At 36.1% G+C, this 17109-nt stretch overlaps 1 protein-coding gene across 1 annotated transcript in view; it reads left to right on the top strand.

The window, feature by feature from the left end:
• Window positions 1–12041, top strand: part of SH2D3C (SH2 domain containing 3C) — a 503667-nt gene extending 491626 nt beyond the window's left edge. Inside the window, exons 11-12 of the mRNA XM_044058698.1 lie at window positions 5052–5258; window positions 10774–12041. Coding sequence (XP_043914633.1) covers window positions 5052–5258; window positions 10774–10949 — 383 coding nt within the window. The 3' untranslated portion in view covers window positions 10950–12041. The remainder of the gene's footprint in view (window positions 1–5051; window positions 5259–10773) is intronic.
• The last annotated feature ends 5068 nt before the right edge of the window (window positions 12042–17109 follow it).

Genomic DNA, 17109 nt, shown 5'->3' with positions numbered 1-17109 from the left:
TATATCTAATGTTACCAAATAAACAAAGGAATGCCAATTAATGTAGTTTGAAAGAATAACATTTGAAGTTTGGAGCTTTCACATACTTGTTAAAGAAAGGAGAAGTAAAAAACGGGTCTCCAAGGGAATTCCTCCTTTGGCACTAAAAACACTCTTGAATAAGAAAAACTTTTCCTTTTTGATTGATAGATGCTGGTTATATTGGCCCAAATAAAGCATTTGCTGGATAACTGGAGGAAATAGGGACATTTGACTTGGATGATGTAGAGGAATCCCTTGGAAATAAGGGAGACCCCCCCACTGCCACTTCTATCCCTTAAGTATTGCCTTCAGAAATTATATTTATCTGACAATTGGTTGATATAGAGGAAAATGAAGAGCTAGATTCTAGGACAATTTTAAAGGTTTTCCAAGGTGGGAAGGAAGAATGCTGCAATAGTCATTCCAAATTACTGGACTTTACATTTTTCTGAATGGTCCCCTTCTCCTCCTCTGAACTTCCCTGCCACTTTTTCTTGCAAATCTGCAAGCTTGTTGAGACTGCTTGTTCTGATTTTTGTAAAAAGCAACAGAGTTTTAAGAAACATTTTTTGCAAACTTGGAAAAGGAGGGATGAAAAGTCTGAGTAACCCCTTGAATCAATTTAACTCTTTCATCCAATTGTTTGAGCACCTGAGTGGCACACGGACCAAACAAAACATCCTTATCCAAAGGAAAGTTTTAAATGTCAGCTTTAATATCCTCAGGAAATTTCAGTGCATGCATCCAAGCATACCTTCTCATAACAAAAACAGATGCTGCTCCTCTGGACACGGTATATGGATAATCAGACACATTTTAAATAAGGTCTGGTTACATGGGAAACAGATGCAATTAATGCATTCATAGATTAATTATTTATCTGCAGACGGAAAACTGGCAGTATTGCTCCTCATTCTCAAAACATTCAGAAAGTTTTAACAGGTGACCTTGGCAGTTGAGAATTCTAAAAGATAAAGTGAAAGAATAAATAATTTCCCAAATTTGCCAAAGGCTTTTCCATTATCATCAGAAGGAGAGGGATTTGTATTAATGAAGTTCTTTCCTGTATAAGTATTTGCAACAGAAATAGCAGTATGATCAGATCTGGGATGAGAAATTAAGTATTTACAAGGTTGGGTAACTTTATGAACTCCAGCTGCCTTTCTAGGGTCTGCAGTTTGACTATCAAGCATACTGCAGGCATTAAGAAAAACATGCTCTAAAGCTGGCAAAGGTATAGCAACAGGATATTCAACTAGTACTAAATCATAGTATTTTTTCAAGGAGGCTAGAATATCATTGTTAATTCTGTCTAGAAATAGTTTCTGAAAAAGAAAAATCCCTCTAAGAGATTCTGAGGAAGCACTTTCTTCAGAAGTATCAGAATCTTGTACTTGAGCAGAAAAAGAGATGCTCTTTCCTAGTCCATTCATTGTTCATCCGACAGTGAATCGTCAGAAACCAAGGAAAATGTAAGTTATTTACTTCCATAACTATAGATATTTGTTGCCTTTCTCCAATCTTGTTCAACCTGCAGGTCTTTGGATCCAACACCGGACAATTCCACTAGACCTCAAACTCACCCGGCTCCACCTTGCCCACCGACAACTCCCCGCTCCCCATCCAAATTCTAAGATCGCGTTTGTCCCATGATAACCATTTTCAATATATACTAAAAAAGAGTTCCCAGACCAAAGAGAATACAGGACATCAAAGATAAGGAAAGATGACATCCATTGTCTAGTCATCACGGAAACGGGAAGTTCACCATACTAACCAAAGGAAAGGGGAAGGCTGAACCATACAAAACAGAAAACATGGATAAGTACATAACTTTCATATCTGATGTTGTGTCAACTCTGACTGGATTCAACTTGCCATACAGAGACCCCAGTCATGAAAAATTCCTTTGGAAGAACTAAAAAAAAGATATTCCACAATACAGGGGAGCCAAAGGAAACCCGGGATCAAAACTGAATATCCAGCTTATAATACGACACTAAAGTTTGGTGACCTAGCCAAGTAGCATCCACTGATATTCTAGAAAAGAGAGCTTTATAACCTATAGCATTTGTCAAATGACCCTTAGACTTGTGTGGAATAGTCTTGGCCCTCAAAGACTATGCAAATGAAATACAATCAGACAGGCACTTGGATAAAGTCAATTCAGACACAGGTGAGCCCAGCCTAGATTTTGGCAAAAAAAACAAAAAAACAGACTGGATTTCCTGAAAGCTGTGGCATAGTCCAAATAAAATCACAATTGCCTATGTAGATCCAAACAATGCAAAAGGTATTCATTCATCTTCATTAGAGAAATTGGGGGAAAAACACAAACATGAATAGAACTGTTAAGGTTATTCTCAGAATTTACCTCTTGCAGAAAAAGGCTGTTGTAAAGAGAAACCCTGTCTTTATGGAACGCCAATTAAGGATGTGAAGAATCAAGAGCTTGCAACACTGAAACCCTCCTTCCGGAAGTAACTGCCACCAAGTTTTCCAAGAAGAGCTTCAAGTCAGAAGTAGCTGAAGGTTCAAACAGAGGGTCTGCAAGGACTTGCAAAACAAAAGCCAAATCCTAGGGAAGGAGGAATCAGATCATGAATTGGGGGATGGAGCTTGGAAGTTTTGAGGGAAGCCATAGGCACATTATGGCTACGAATATGAAAGTTAAAGTTGGTCACCAATAGCACTTAAATTGTAGAGAAACTGGAACTTCACTGAAACAACTCAGCAAGGAAATCTAAGATGGACACCAAAGGGGCTGAGAAGGGGTGGAGTCTCAGAGATTCTGCCAAAAGAACAAACCTACTCCATTTACTGGAATACACTTTTTTAGTAGACTTCTTTTGGGATGAAAACAATAGTGTATCTGTTCTCAATTAATGATTTCATATTATGTCTAATTTGGTATAATTAAATGATGGGTGTCCAACAGGTGACCCTAGGGCTACAGTCTGGCCCACCAAAACATTTTATCTGGCCCTCAGTATGCCCTACAACAAACAGTTTTAACTGGACAGATACATGTTGTACATGATAACGTTGTCCCCCTCAAACCTTGCCATGTATGGTAAGTGGCCCTTGAGCCAAAAACATTGAACAACCCTGAAACTGTATATGTCTTTGTATTATTAGTGAAGCTTGTAAAATTATTGTTCTTAAATGTTTTTGTAATACTTTGGAGCTTTTCTCCCTGGGCCTCTGCTGAAAATGGGCTCCTACACATTTGGATTTTCCCGGCAATCAAATGTCAACAAAATAAATAAATAAAATACTTATTTGTAGTTGTATTTTCTAGAGATTTTTCTCTCTTGGCATCCATTAGAAATAGATCACAACTCAGTTGGATAGCCTGTTTAACAAATCATGCATACATAAATAATTTATCATGTGGCACATTTAATCACTGGCCTCACATGGAGCAGAGTGACAAGCACTTATTATTATTGAGAACAAGCAATATTTTGAATTTCTCCATGCCAGAGATAGATGGCATATAGAATAATCATTTAGTGAGAAAAACAAATAGTTGATGTCAGTGTAGAAATGGTACAACTTCCTTAGCGATAAACAATGCATTATGGCCTCTTTAAATTTATTCGGACATGGAGATCAGTACAAATCTAAATCTTGTCTTACTTTCTACCAGTTAGCATGCTATGCATTCATTTTGCTGGCTCTGCTTGCTTCTTACTGACATCTCAGTTCCCCAGTTTCTTCAGTTTCTGCTTTCTTTTACTCCTGAAGGCTATTGGTGCTTTTTTTGGGAATATGAGTCACTGTCACAGTATCATTTTTTTCTTGTATGTGATAGTTTCTGGGTAAATTTCATAAGCCTGTAAATAAATCAGCACAGTCATAGGAATAGTCGGTGAGTGGTGCCCAGGTCAGTCCCCTTGGGCTCCCATTAGCTCTTCTTCGGTATACGCCAAAATTTCATTATGGAACCCTTCTTATTCAGTATGTACATGTTGTTGCAAAGGGGATTAGTATATTGATATTTTTAACATATGCTGATGACATTCAACTTTACTTCCCCTGCTCTGGAGAATGTGACTGATATCTTACCTTTGAAAGATCTCCTGAGTTCTGTCTGTACTAGTGTCTCATCTAAATTACCACACTGCTCTTCACTTTGGGCTTTTAAATGAAGTGCGGTACTGCAGTTATTCCAGAATTCCATGAATGGGTTATTCACTGGTACACCTTATATATGTCATATACCACCTGTGCTGGCCATGGATTGTGGTTGGATGTGTATTGAAGAGCCTTACCCTCACCTTCCATCCTCTGTACAGATTATTTCCTGCCTACCTGAAAGAACTGCTGAGGCCTTATGTCCCTATGAGACAGCTGAGGTCATCAAGTGCAAGGCTGCTGCCTGCTCCAAGGGCCCAGCTTAAGACATGTGCTCCAGTTCTTTGAAACTGGTTGCCATTCCTAATTTAGACATGTGAAACAGAATATTCCTTGAAGAGGTCACTAAGGTTTCATCTTTTAGGAGAGTTTGTTGTGAGTAAAACAGGGGAATGTATATAAGTTCTAGAATTTTGATTTTTTATGCAGTTCAGCTGGATTTATGTTAGTTTTACTTTTACTGTACTTGCAATGATCCTGTTTTGGCTTTAATTGTACATTGTTCTTTCAATTAGAAATGCTTAGGCTTAAACATCATAGCCTAAATAAATTGCATAAAAATTGTATTTACTAACCATGATCATAATGCAGAAACAGTTGTAAACTTACAGAATGTTTGTTAGACAAACTTGAAAATCAAATGTCTTGACATCATAGACACTAGTGTATTTTAATCTTTACTCCAACATATTTCTTTAATATGTGGCTGAGAACAGATTTAACTTTATACTTTCTAACCTGACATGTTCCATTTTTTATTTACTTTTTTCCTATGTTTCCATTCACTAATTTGTTTACTTGCAGAGTTAGGGTAGGGATATTTTTTTCTGAGACATAAAATGCTTGAAGAATAAGTTCAAAATGTGGCATCATTTTTCTTCATCCCACAGAAAGCCCTCCACTGACCAAAACCACGTACCCACATATTATTCCATTGATTTCACTACTGGAGAGGGACACTGTGTTCTCTGAAGGTCCAGATCCTTGGGAAAGTATTGAGAACGGTGCTGAAATCATCATGGCTCATCTTGAAGCAGCAAGGACAGTGGCACATCATGGAGGACTCTACCGTACCAATGCGGAGATGAAACTTCAAGGTACGTAACAAAGTTCACCCCCCCAAAAAAAAGAGTAAGCAAATGGGAAAAAGAAAAGTAATGAGCGTTTGTGTTAATTCAAACATTTGACGGACATCAGAAATATACTTTATTAGAACATGTTTAAAAAGCATAAAAAAATGAAGAAATGTTATAATATTCATGAATAGTTAAACACATCAGAACAATAAAAAGGCATGAAGAAGGAATAAACAAACAAAAATTTGTGATGTAGGTCAAAGATGGTAGGGTACCTTTTGCCATCAAAACCCGCAGAAGAAATGCCATAAAGAGCCTTTGGTATTAAGAAATCAATATACCAGTGTAGTTAATGTTTCTGACATTTTGCACATATATGAAAAGTGCTTCATTAGCACCTTTCCTAATGATAGAAACTCATTTTACTGTTGTGGAACATTCCGAGACACTTTCAGGTCTTTTCAGGATACAAAATTAATGAAGATAAAATAAAGGCAATAGCTGTAGACTATGTACCCACACACAAATTGCTTCAGCAATAACCATATTGTAGGTACACAATAAACTGAAGTAATTAGGAGTATAAATTAAAAAGGATTCTGTTATGGCAGCTAAGGATGTGTGAGAAGAGACTAAAGAAAAGATCATATAAGAACTGAAAAATTGGAAAGTCTGTTTTATGGATAGGGATAAGATATAAGCAGTAAAAATGTTTTAATCCTTTTAATTTTATACACAGGTCAGGCATATTTTATCAACTAGAGAAGAAGCCGTGGATAGCAATTAAAACAGAGCTGAAGGATTTTATCTGGGAGGGAAAGACAGCAAAAGTTAAATGGGATAAGTTGATCCTTCCAATAGAGCAAGGTGGTCTGGGATTACCTGATTTGAAGGAGCATTTCAGAGCTACAAAGTTAAGGCTCCTACATATAGCACAAGGACAAAGCTATAATTCAAAGTGGAAATAGGGAAGCTCAAGAAACAAGGATAAACTGGGATTTTGGATGCAGATCCTTAAGGAAAATTACAATAACCAAGCAGACAATTACATTTATAAAGTAGCAGAAAGTATTCTAAGAACTAAGCCAAAATGGGGATGGAGAAGAGAGATTCTGCCATAGGGATGCCTGAAATTAGAGATATAGAGAATGGGCAAGCCAAGCAGAGGTTGGAATTTATTAGGGAAACCTGGCAAAGGAACCAAGGTATTGGGAGTAAATAATTAGAGATGAAAGGTAATAGAATGGTAAGAGGCCAAAAATTCATTTGGACTGAAGGATATAAATTGCATTCCCTGTCAAGGATTGATATTAGAGTATAGGTAAAGAGAAAGAAATAGGGGGAACCTAAGTGAAAGATTAGTACTGATAGAGTTTTTAGTAGAATCTAGAACAGAATCTACTGTTAAAAAATAATAATTAGTACGACATATAAAATACTGCATGATAGCTATAAGAATCAATCAAAAAGAGATTTGAAAGGATTGGGAAGATAGACTGGATAAGCAATCCACAAAGAAACAATAGGGAGATATATGTATGGCTCCCAAATATGCAAAAAAAATTAAAAATTAGAACATTTAGGATCTTTGCTTGGAAGTGCTTGCATAGCTATTTTTATACCCCAAGTAGACTCCAAAGAATTTTTCCTCAGGTACATTGCAAATGCTGAAGGTGCAATGGGGGAAGAAAGGGGTAATTGGGAACATGTTTTTGGGGAGTGTAATGAGTTAGCAGACTTTTAAATTCCATGCAGAATACTCTATCGAAACACTGGGTGAGCAAGCTGGAGTAACTAAAGAAATGATCTTTTGAGCTGTGATACAGAATTGGAATTGCTGAGACATAGTAACGCCTAGAGTTGTATTGTTCCCACAGGTCTCATTTTTTCTATGTAATTTACTCTTACCCTTTTCTAAAGATCCCACTTCCAGGTGTTTCATCTCTTTCGCTATATTCACCCCTTCTAGTCCAGTTGATTTGGACTTTGATTTTCATTTTCTAGTAACTGCCTTTTTGGCCGTCACCAGAGTTAGACAACCAGAATAATGTTTTGGAGGAGGAGTGGGGTTTAAAAGAAGGCAGGATTTGAATGAGCTATGCAATGTTTGACTGACAATAACTGGATAGATTATAAGTGATGTATAATGTTTGCCACTAAAAATGTTAAAATGTTTTGTTTTTATTTATATAAATGGATGACTGCCTGTGTTGTAAGTGATAATTTAATAAAGATCTTTCTTGTTTAAAAATGATAAACTCATTCAAATAATCATCACATTAACAGATGAAAATAATATGTGTATAGAAATATGCAATGCACATTTATTGGTGATTCTACTAGATTCTTTGAAAAATATCTCTAATCAAATATTAGAAATAATAATTTTTTACAAATTTGTTTTAAGATTTGATGACATCACTAATAAAGACTTATCTGAACTTTTAACAGTAATATTGTCTGTAACTCCCTTGTGAGCCTTTTCAAACACAGTATGGCAATAGATTAGGAATAAATATAACTGTTCAGAATGTTAGATCCTGGCCACAGCTAACTTACAAAACTTAGAACAAATAAAGTCTTCCTTCCACAGGAAAAAAAAACAAACAATCCAGTTAAGAGTTTAAGCAGATCGTTATTCAGTGATGGACAAGCAATCTTGTCTGATAAGAAAACAATCACTGAATAAAGATCTGCTTAAACTATTAAATGGATTGTTTTTCTTTTTTTTATCTCTGGAAAGAAGACTTTATTTATTTTTGTTAAGTTTTACTAAGGCATGGCCAGGAGCAGACATTCTGAACAGTTATCCTTATTCCTAATCTTTTACTTTTTCCTGCAGACTGCTGAAGCTGCAAGTTGGGCTGCCAGATCAGTGCTTCACAGATTTCATGGTCTTTTTAACACAGTATAGGAATAAGACCAGTACCATTTGATTGGAAATTAGGAATAGTTAAACCATTATAAAAAGACATAAGGGAAAAAACAAGTGTTAGTAATCCTTGTTCAACAAGGTTGCTCCAGATGTGTGCAAACTTCATGGAAAGCAATACAAAAATGTTTAATAAACTCTTTAGAATTAAGTGAGTATATTAAATTCTAAGCAGCTGCATATTTACTAAAAAAAACAAGACTTTCGGTGACGTGTAAGTATCATTTTTATATTATGCTTAAAGAAGATCATGGTAAACAAGCTGGCATATATATTCTAGCTTTCTCCTATGGCTTTGCTACTGTTATATTTAACTACTAAACTGCTACTGGCACAAGTTCCTGAATACATTGTGACATGGATTAATAGCTAAAAAGAAGCAAATAAATTACTGAGTTGGATGGTACTGCTCAGCCTGGACAAACTCAAAAGGCATAGTGGAAAATATTAGAAATGATGGTAGCAGATTTTATGGTGTCATTAACAGGGATCTACTTTGACCCATCGAAATTACAGTCAATCAAATATTGCTTACCCATTCCCACTTGTTCGAAACTGCACTAATCTGAAAGCACGGGCTGCCAAAATCCTTTCCCTTGGAAAGGAACCACTTGGCCACCACCAGTAAAAATGTGAAAGGACGAAAACTAAACCACCAAAGTATGGGGGGCTTCAACTCCCACACCCCCCTACTTAAATATTCCATCTCTGAGACTGCACTACATTGAAGAAAGGGCAAAGTTTGCCATGGTGGCCAAGTGGTTCCTTTCCAAAGGAAATGATTTCGGTAGTCCATGCTTTCGGATTAGTGCAGTTTTGAACAAGTGGGAATAGGTGCAAGTGAGATTCGATTAACTGTAATTTCGATGGGTTGAAGTAGACCCCATTAGCATATATATATATATATATATATATATATATATATATATATATATATATATATATATATATATTATAGGACATGGTCCAAAACTAGTTATCTATCTATGTGTAAAAAAGTAAAAAAAATGACAATGACTAATGTCATCCCAGTAACTACATGAAAAGTAAATGATGTCACTGAATATGTGATTAACGTTAAATAAAGATCTTAGTATTTTGTAGAAAATTAACTTAATTTTCAGGACCACACAGAGAATACCTCTGCATAGGTAAAGAAAATATTGAGACTTAGCCTGTCTTCTTCAGTTTAGTTCATACCAAAAACATAAAATGTACAAGTACAAAATCCTATATCTGCTGTCTGCAAGTATGAAATCAATGCAGCCACTTTTATAGAAGAATTAAATGGGGACTTGATGACTGGCTGTGAAGCTATATGTTAAGGAACTCTCTGAGATTAGCAAAACATACAAATAATAAATTAATTGATTACATTGGGCTTTATATACTGACTGTAAAAGCCATAACATGTTACATTGAGAAGCCCATCCCAAAATTAAATGATTTACCACAAATAATAAAGAGGAACAAAACCATGGACATTTTAAATAAATCATTAAACATGTGGTTAAAGCAAAAGTTCAAAACTCAACTCAATGAAAATAAAAACATGATTTACGGATGTCTTTATCCTCCCCTACCCATGCTACTTATATATACCAACTCTGAGATCGTGCAACAGTGGAAAAAGGCCATACTCCCACTCCCTGATGTACTGTGACCTCACAGAAGCAGATACCAGCAGTCTTCCGTTGTGTGAGATTTTTTTCTCAAACGCCAATAAAAGAGATTGTTTGACATTCTGAACATTCAGTGTAATGAATGGATCCTGGTAAAACATAATGTGAAACCAAGAGTTTTCACTTTTCAGGAAATAATTTATTACACATTGCCAGATGGTCCATGTACCATTATTAAACAATAGTTCACTTATGGTTATAGTGTGGCTTACGTAGATATAATGAGATTATTGCATAAAAAACATCAGTTTGCCCATGCCTGTATAGGTATTGATAGAAACATGTGGCATAACATTCTGGGATTCCTATTATATAATTGAAGACACAATCCTTCAAATGCATCTTGATTGAACTTGAAAGCACGAAACAGCAAAGTAGCAAAACGGCATATAAGTGATTTCTTTCCCTGAGAAAGAAATCGCTTGGCCGCCTGTATTACTTTGCCATTTTCCTCACTGTACTGCGATCTCGGAGTTGGTATATTTAAGTAGGGAGGGGGGTGAAGCCCCCCCACTTTATGTAATGTTTTCAAGTTTTTATTTTTATTTATTTAATTTTGTGGAACAGTGATTTTTTTCCTGGGAAAAAAATCGCTGTTCCAAGTGTTTGGGGTTGTAAGCTTTCTCTTATATGGGGTCGATAAATCAGTGTTTGCTTTTTTAAGCATTCGCTGATTTAATATAGACCCGCATTCTGCATTGCTTAAGAATATCCAAATATTAAAGTGCTGTGCAGTAAGTTCATAGGCTCATGGCCACAGTTCAAAGGCTGGTGGCCACTATATTCATGTGGCATACCACCATCATACTAGTGCCAATGTGCTTTCTGTTGTGCAATAAACTGTAAACTGCAGTGTATATGGAAGGTATTAAGATAAGACTAAATTGTGTCAGCAACTTATTTTCTGTATTTTTCTTTTCAGGTTTTGAACCAAACGAAGAAGTCCTGGAAGTATTCAAGACAGAGTTCCAGATGCGCTTGTTATGGGGTAGTCGGGGTGCAGAAGGCAATCAGGTAGAACGTTATGAAAAATTTGACAAGGTACTAACGGCACTGTCCAACAAGCTAGAACCACCAGTGCGCCACAGTGAATTATAGCCCAGTGAGAATGGACAGCAGAGAACTATAAAGAGAACAGCATGATTTCCAGACATTAATAGCAATTATTTTGCCTTCCTTCACCTGATGTCATCAACAAAACGTCTTATTAGAGCAGCAGCTAATGGCAATCTGCTGAAATCTGCAAACATGAACCAGGCCTTACCAAGTCTTGTGGAGTCTGGACTCTGTCAGGAAAAGAGGCTGAATACATAAAGTAACACAGCTACAGCACTTGTCATAACTTAAACTGGAAATTAGATACAATCTTGTGTTTTTTTCATTTACCTTTAGCACTTGGATGAAATAAAACTAATGACAGTCTGCTGAATCCCCCAGTCTATCCAACTAACTACAGTGTAGATACAATGCAGCTTTTAGCATTCCCATAATGACTGTAATGTATAGTCATACCTGGATGGTTTTTTTTCAGTCTAATAAGAAATATTTATTTAGGCACATGTGACTGGTGCATAACTAGAACACCTTGTATTTTCTACCTGTTGAAACTGAGAGGTAACACTTGTTGCCCTGCTAAGCTCCATTCTCCTACATTGCCATTTTATGAGCAGATTTGTTTTGGAACAGAAAGTTGTAGCAATACCCTAGACTTCATTTTATTTTCCATACCAGATCATGCTTGCATAGCACAGTGTTTCCCCTTAATCTGCTGCTATGCTTTCCCCTCAATCATGAAAAATACTGGTTAAGTGTTAAGGAAAAAAGAGCATTGCAGGTAAGCCAATAAATAAATTCAAGAGTTACCTTAATGTAATTGCCTACTTTTGGCCATGACAAGTATACATGATTAACCATTCCATGTTACCTGAATGTTTAATCACATAACCCAAGGACTGTTTGTCATCATCTTCAGCATCTTTTTTTTTTCTAAAGTGAGCCATTTACAGTTGAGAACACTTTGAAAAATCTAGTATTTAAGCTTGTACTGTATAGATCAGGTGGATTTATCTATCAGACTGCAGCAATTTGCTTGGAAACTAACTCTAATATATCTGATAACATCCCTGTACTCCTCCCTTATCAGACCCATTATTGCGTACAGTGCCCCCTTTGACATCTACCTTACCAAGCACATGCAGCAGTTGGAGAGACCACAGAGGTTCCTGACCAGGAAAATTCAGGGTTTCAAACACCTATCCTATATAGATAGACTAAAAGCCCTGTCCCTCTACTCAGAATTGTACAGACTGCTCACAGGTGACCTGTGTCTGGCATACAAGGCCATCTCAGACTCAGCCTTGATGGAGTTGCTGCATATCTGTGAGTCAAACTCCACTTATACAACCCGCATGCAAGGTCTCAACCTGGTCTGTGACATTAATAGAACTTGTTGGCAGGATAGATTTGTGTCCCAATGACTCCCCCCTCTGTGGAATAGACTTCCTCTCCATGTCAAGCAGAGTATCTCTCTAGCCATCTTTAAGAGAAACATGGACAAGTGGATGGGAAACAGAAAGTATACCCCTGGGATCCCACCTGTGTTCCTGCTGGACAGGGAAAACAGGTGTTGACTTTGTGGCAACATGGGTGAACTTCTTGGCTAGGCTTATAAGGGCCTCCGGGCCAATAGCGTAGTATCATCCTATGAACCTATGAAATGTTAGGGGTTTCTCCTCTCAGTTAAATCATTGTCCTTATGTTTTCAGATGGCCACTGTGACAGTCTTAGTACTATGAATGGTTATGACAGTTTGCTAGTTCCAATTAATGCATCTAGAAAGGTATGATATATATAATAACCCAAAGCCGCAAGATAAACTTACAGTTTTTTTATTTCTATTATAGCATATTACTAGTTCAACATTTTATATCTTTTAGAAGTGTGTGTGTGTGTGTGTGGGGTGTGTATGTGTAATGCATTCACCCAATGAGCTAACATGGGTAGGATGTGTAGAATGTGTTTAACAGACTTAAAATAAGCCCCCGTCAGATGTTACTGCTTATATCACCTCCTTTTCAATACCTCACATTCAGGGCATCCAGTGGCCATTGAAGGATACTGTTCTACATGTCTACTATGTGTTCTGTGAGTAAGTATTACCCTATAGACTGACTGGAAATAGACCATTCTCTGCGTATTGTTCTCTGACTTTCCTTTCTGACACTTGTTTTCATTCTTTCATTATATCTAGCCATGTGTTCAACACTCAACCAGCAAGCCATCAAGGATCATATATACCCAGTCGCACATGCAGGAATTCATGGCACCCTCAGATGTTCTAACATGAGTTTATAGGCTTTCTCATTCATAATACATGGACTGATCCATGCTAACTTGTTCCACGATTTACAGAGCTTTTCTTGAAAAAAAAAACTTTTAAGACTGTTTGCATTTGAATAATGCATAATGAAAATTCCAGCATATCTAACTATGGGATGTTCTTTAAGTAAACCATAATAGTGATAACAGCTACTCTCTGCTAAACATCGTATATAGATACTGAATAAGTCCTTAACACTCTGTCCTCAAAAATAAAAATGTAGACTTCTTAAGCTATTCATACAGTCATTTTACTTAACTTCCTACAACTGTTTGGTAAAGTGTTTCTCTGCTATCTCTAAATCGCTGGTATTATTTATACAGTATGCAGAAAATTTAATGATGCACACTGTTAAGGATCTTTCTATTGACTTAAAAATGGTATATGAACAGCCACATACCTAGATGTAATAATACATAAGAAGGCACACATTCTGTAGTAGCACTTTCTTTTTATTAATAAGACATTCTTATTAAATGAAAATGAAGTATATACCGTAGATTCAAGATTTTATAGTATACTGTTTAACTAACTATCCTTCCAGTTATCAACATATATGTTATATGCTCCAACACGCAATGTTGCACAATTCAAGCAATCTTGGATTTCAAATAAATTAGCCATCAGCTACAGATTCTATTCTACAGAAATTTGTAAACTTTCATACCAAAATCACATTTCTTCTTTGTAGAGATAACCCTGTATGGGTGCCATTTGAGTGGTCTATCACTTTATCTAATCACAGTTGATCTAATGGCAGTCTCTGGTACATCTTACCAGATATAACTCTGGTAATAAAGAAAGTTTCACACTACAGTAATAGTGTTTTATGATGTACAAACATCTGAGTATGTACCATAATGTTTCTGACTTACTTGCTTCTGTTTATAAGTAACAAAGACAACATTACCTGTGTACGTATACTTAATTTCTTAAAATTGTTCTACTACATCTAATCAAAGTACATTTTATTGAACTTCTATATACCGGTTTTCTTTCATCAAAAAATTGTATATAAAAATTTCAGAGTACTTGTGGCCTCTGACCCATCAGTACAGTGCTTCAACCCTAACATTTCTTACTTAATAAACCTTGAGGTCATAACACCTCAAGCTATGTTATATCACATTAGTTTGCCTATGGTAAGTATCTGGCAAAGTATAACTCATTGTCTGTCAAATTCAACCAGACAATATTCAGTGAAATATATTTCAGATAAATTCTGATAAAATATAATATAGGAAGTTATTTTATACATAATTTTCCATATTTCAGAAAAAGCGACGTGACTAAAATATTATTTTCCAATATATAACATCTAAAGAATGTAGTTATGACTTGCAGGCATATTACTTAAAGAGCTTAATTTGATTTCTAAGTTTCTCAGCAGTGAAAATTGCATACATATTTTAGAAGGAGAACTGGTTGAAAAACTCATTCTATAGTTGGTGACTTTTCTATCTACACTCATCAATTTTATTCAGAACTTTTAAGGAAATCTTGGTGTGAGTTACCAGACATTTGACAAAGAAATAACAGAATTTCCCTGCTGGGAAAATGCAAGCTAGTAATTAGAAAATTTATTGTGGATTAATACAGTGTTAATTTCACTTATGGATGACTTTGGGATATCCACACAACCCTTAAGTTATGTAGCAGAGGTCACTGTATTCACCAGCAGTTACATTGTATTGTGTACGGAACACATTAATGCAGGTGGAATCTGACTACATTCATTATGAGGTCATAATACTGTGTTACATACATCGTAATGCTTGTTAATATGTTTTGCTTGGGTTTATAGTGCAACACAATGAAAGGGAGTGAAGTGCTCGTGCATGACCTGGCAGCTGTGAAGGTCAAGCTGCTTAACTCAACAGGAACGTTACTTTTTCATTTAGTTTAGTCCAGGTGAGCTATACACAATGAAACTTAACATATGATCTGTATCTAACAAAGCCAGATTATGTCTGTCTGAGGGCTCCAAGACAAACCTCTCAAGCATCATTCCCAAGGTTCTCTCACCATGCCCATCACTCAAGCAATAAACGCCCTTTTAAGCATAATGGTTCATACATTATTTTTATGTTATTCATGACTAGCTGAAGTACAATTCATTATGGGGCTGGTGACATAACCTGTTTACAGGATCTTTGTTTTGGTGAAAGGACTTCAATGTTATTTTCTTCTAGGCGGTAATTTGTCAGTAATTACAGCAGATTTATAGCCTATTCATTAATGTTAGTTACTAAATAATTACTATGTAATTATTGTGTTGCTACATGGTAACCAAATAGTGTGTATAACAGTGTAATAATATGTTGTGTTATTACAATGTAAAAAAAAACAAATTAATTCATAGAACTTAATTTTTTAAAAAGAAAAAATATTTCTTGTGAAAGAAGCCTGAGAAACGTTTCTAACCCATGTGGTTCCTGCTTCCTGTTACTATGTACTGTATTTTTGCTGTTATGTGACAAAGGCACACTGTAAATATATCAGCGTTGTATAAAAATAGAATTATATCAGATTGCCAAAACCTCAACTGAGGATGTAACTTTGAATGTTTATGAATGTATTTTTCTTTGTAATAAAATATGAAATAAAAATGTGTAAAACATGTTTTGCCTGCCTTTGCATTTTTGTATGCATGTTTCTTTGTAGAGTGGTGTGATGATCTACATGGAGATTACAGGAAACTTAAACTGCAGTCAAGAAATTTCAAAGATGGTTTAATTTTGCCGTTAATGGGAAGGGATACATACTAATTTGTCACTGCTGCCACAGTCCTTATCACAAAAACACAGAAAAAAAACAAGGTTAAGATTTGTATGAATATGCAAAAAAATGAAAATTTTGCATCTTTCTAATAAGACAAGGGGTGTAACAAATGGAGATTTATCAGTATGAATATAACTGAAGGTTCCTCTCTGCCTCATTTCTACAGACAAGATCCTACATTAGTGTGATTGTCTATGCAAAGATGTGGTAGAGCATAGGATCAGAGCAGAATATTTTAGGCACCTAGTTTCCCAAGACTGAGCAAAACTCTCTGTATTCACCCCTTTTTCTGAGATAACTCTTCTGTCACTTAAATCTCCACCAGAGAAAAAAAGCTCCTGAAAGCTTCACAAAAAGCTTCCTCCCCAATCTTTAACTCACCACACACAGTAGGTCTTAGTATAGCTGCTGAAACATTCACTGGCCCATATTTGCTGTATGAAGGTTATGATCTCTCAGAACTCACCTGCAAGGACATACCTGGCATGTTTCAGGCACCGATGAACCTCCTTCCTTATTCTGCCATTACACTACACTAGTCTAGCTTATGGTAGAGATTGTTATCCGCCCTTACCTTCATCACCGATTAGGAAGCCTTCTTGTTACCAGTCAGGCCAATGGTACTATAATATTCACACAAGTAATTTGTCCAGTACAGTTCTAGTACATTCAGTATGATGTGCTTATGTCTGGATACAGTTATTGTTAGGGTCAGCTGAATGTTCTAGCTGTCTAATGATTTTTGTCACAGCACGTTTTATTATTTCACCACTTGAGCGCTCCCATTATCTGTTTCCTGTGTGCGATACACGATTACAACATTTTAGAGTATAACTCACAGAGACAGATAGTGGCAACAATTTCCCTCAGTGGCTATGGATTGGAAGTGGACTTGACAACCACTAGTTTCTGACCCCAAACAGGATGCTTAATGGAATACATATTAAGTATGTGCCAAAAGATACACAGCCTAACACTTTGTGACTTCTTTCAATTTTCTCTTTAATTTTTTCTCTGTGCCAGTAGTCACCATCCAGGCAAGTAACCACTCATTTATGTGAACAATGCATCTTCTGCCAATGCAAGATATTGAGGGAG

The sequence above is a fragment of the Protopterus annectens genome, chromosome 16.part0, assembly GCF_019279795.1.
Source record: "Protopterus annectens isolate FY-2018-M chromosome 16.part0, PAN1.0, whole genome shotgun sequence".
In the NCBI taxonomy this organism is placed as follows: Eukaryota; Metazoa; Chordata; order Ceratodontiformes; family Protopteridae; genus Protopterus; species Protopterus annectens.
The sequence above is the reverse complement of the archived record's forward strand: the minus strand, read 5'-3'. Positions and strand labels throughout refer to the sequence as shown.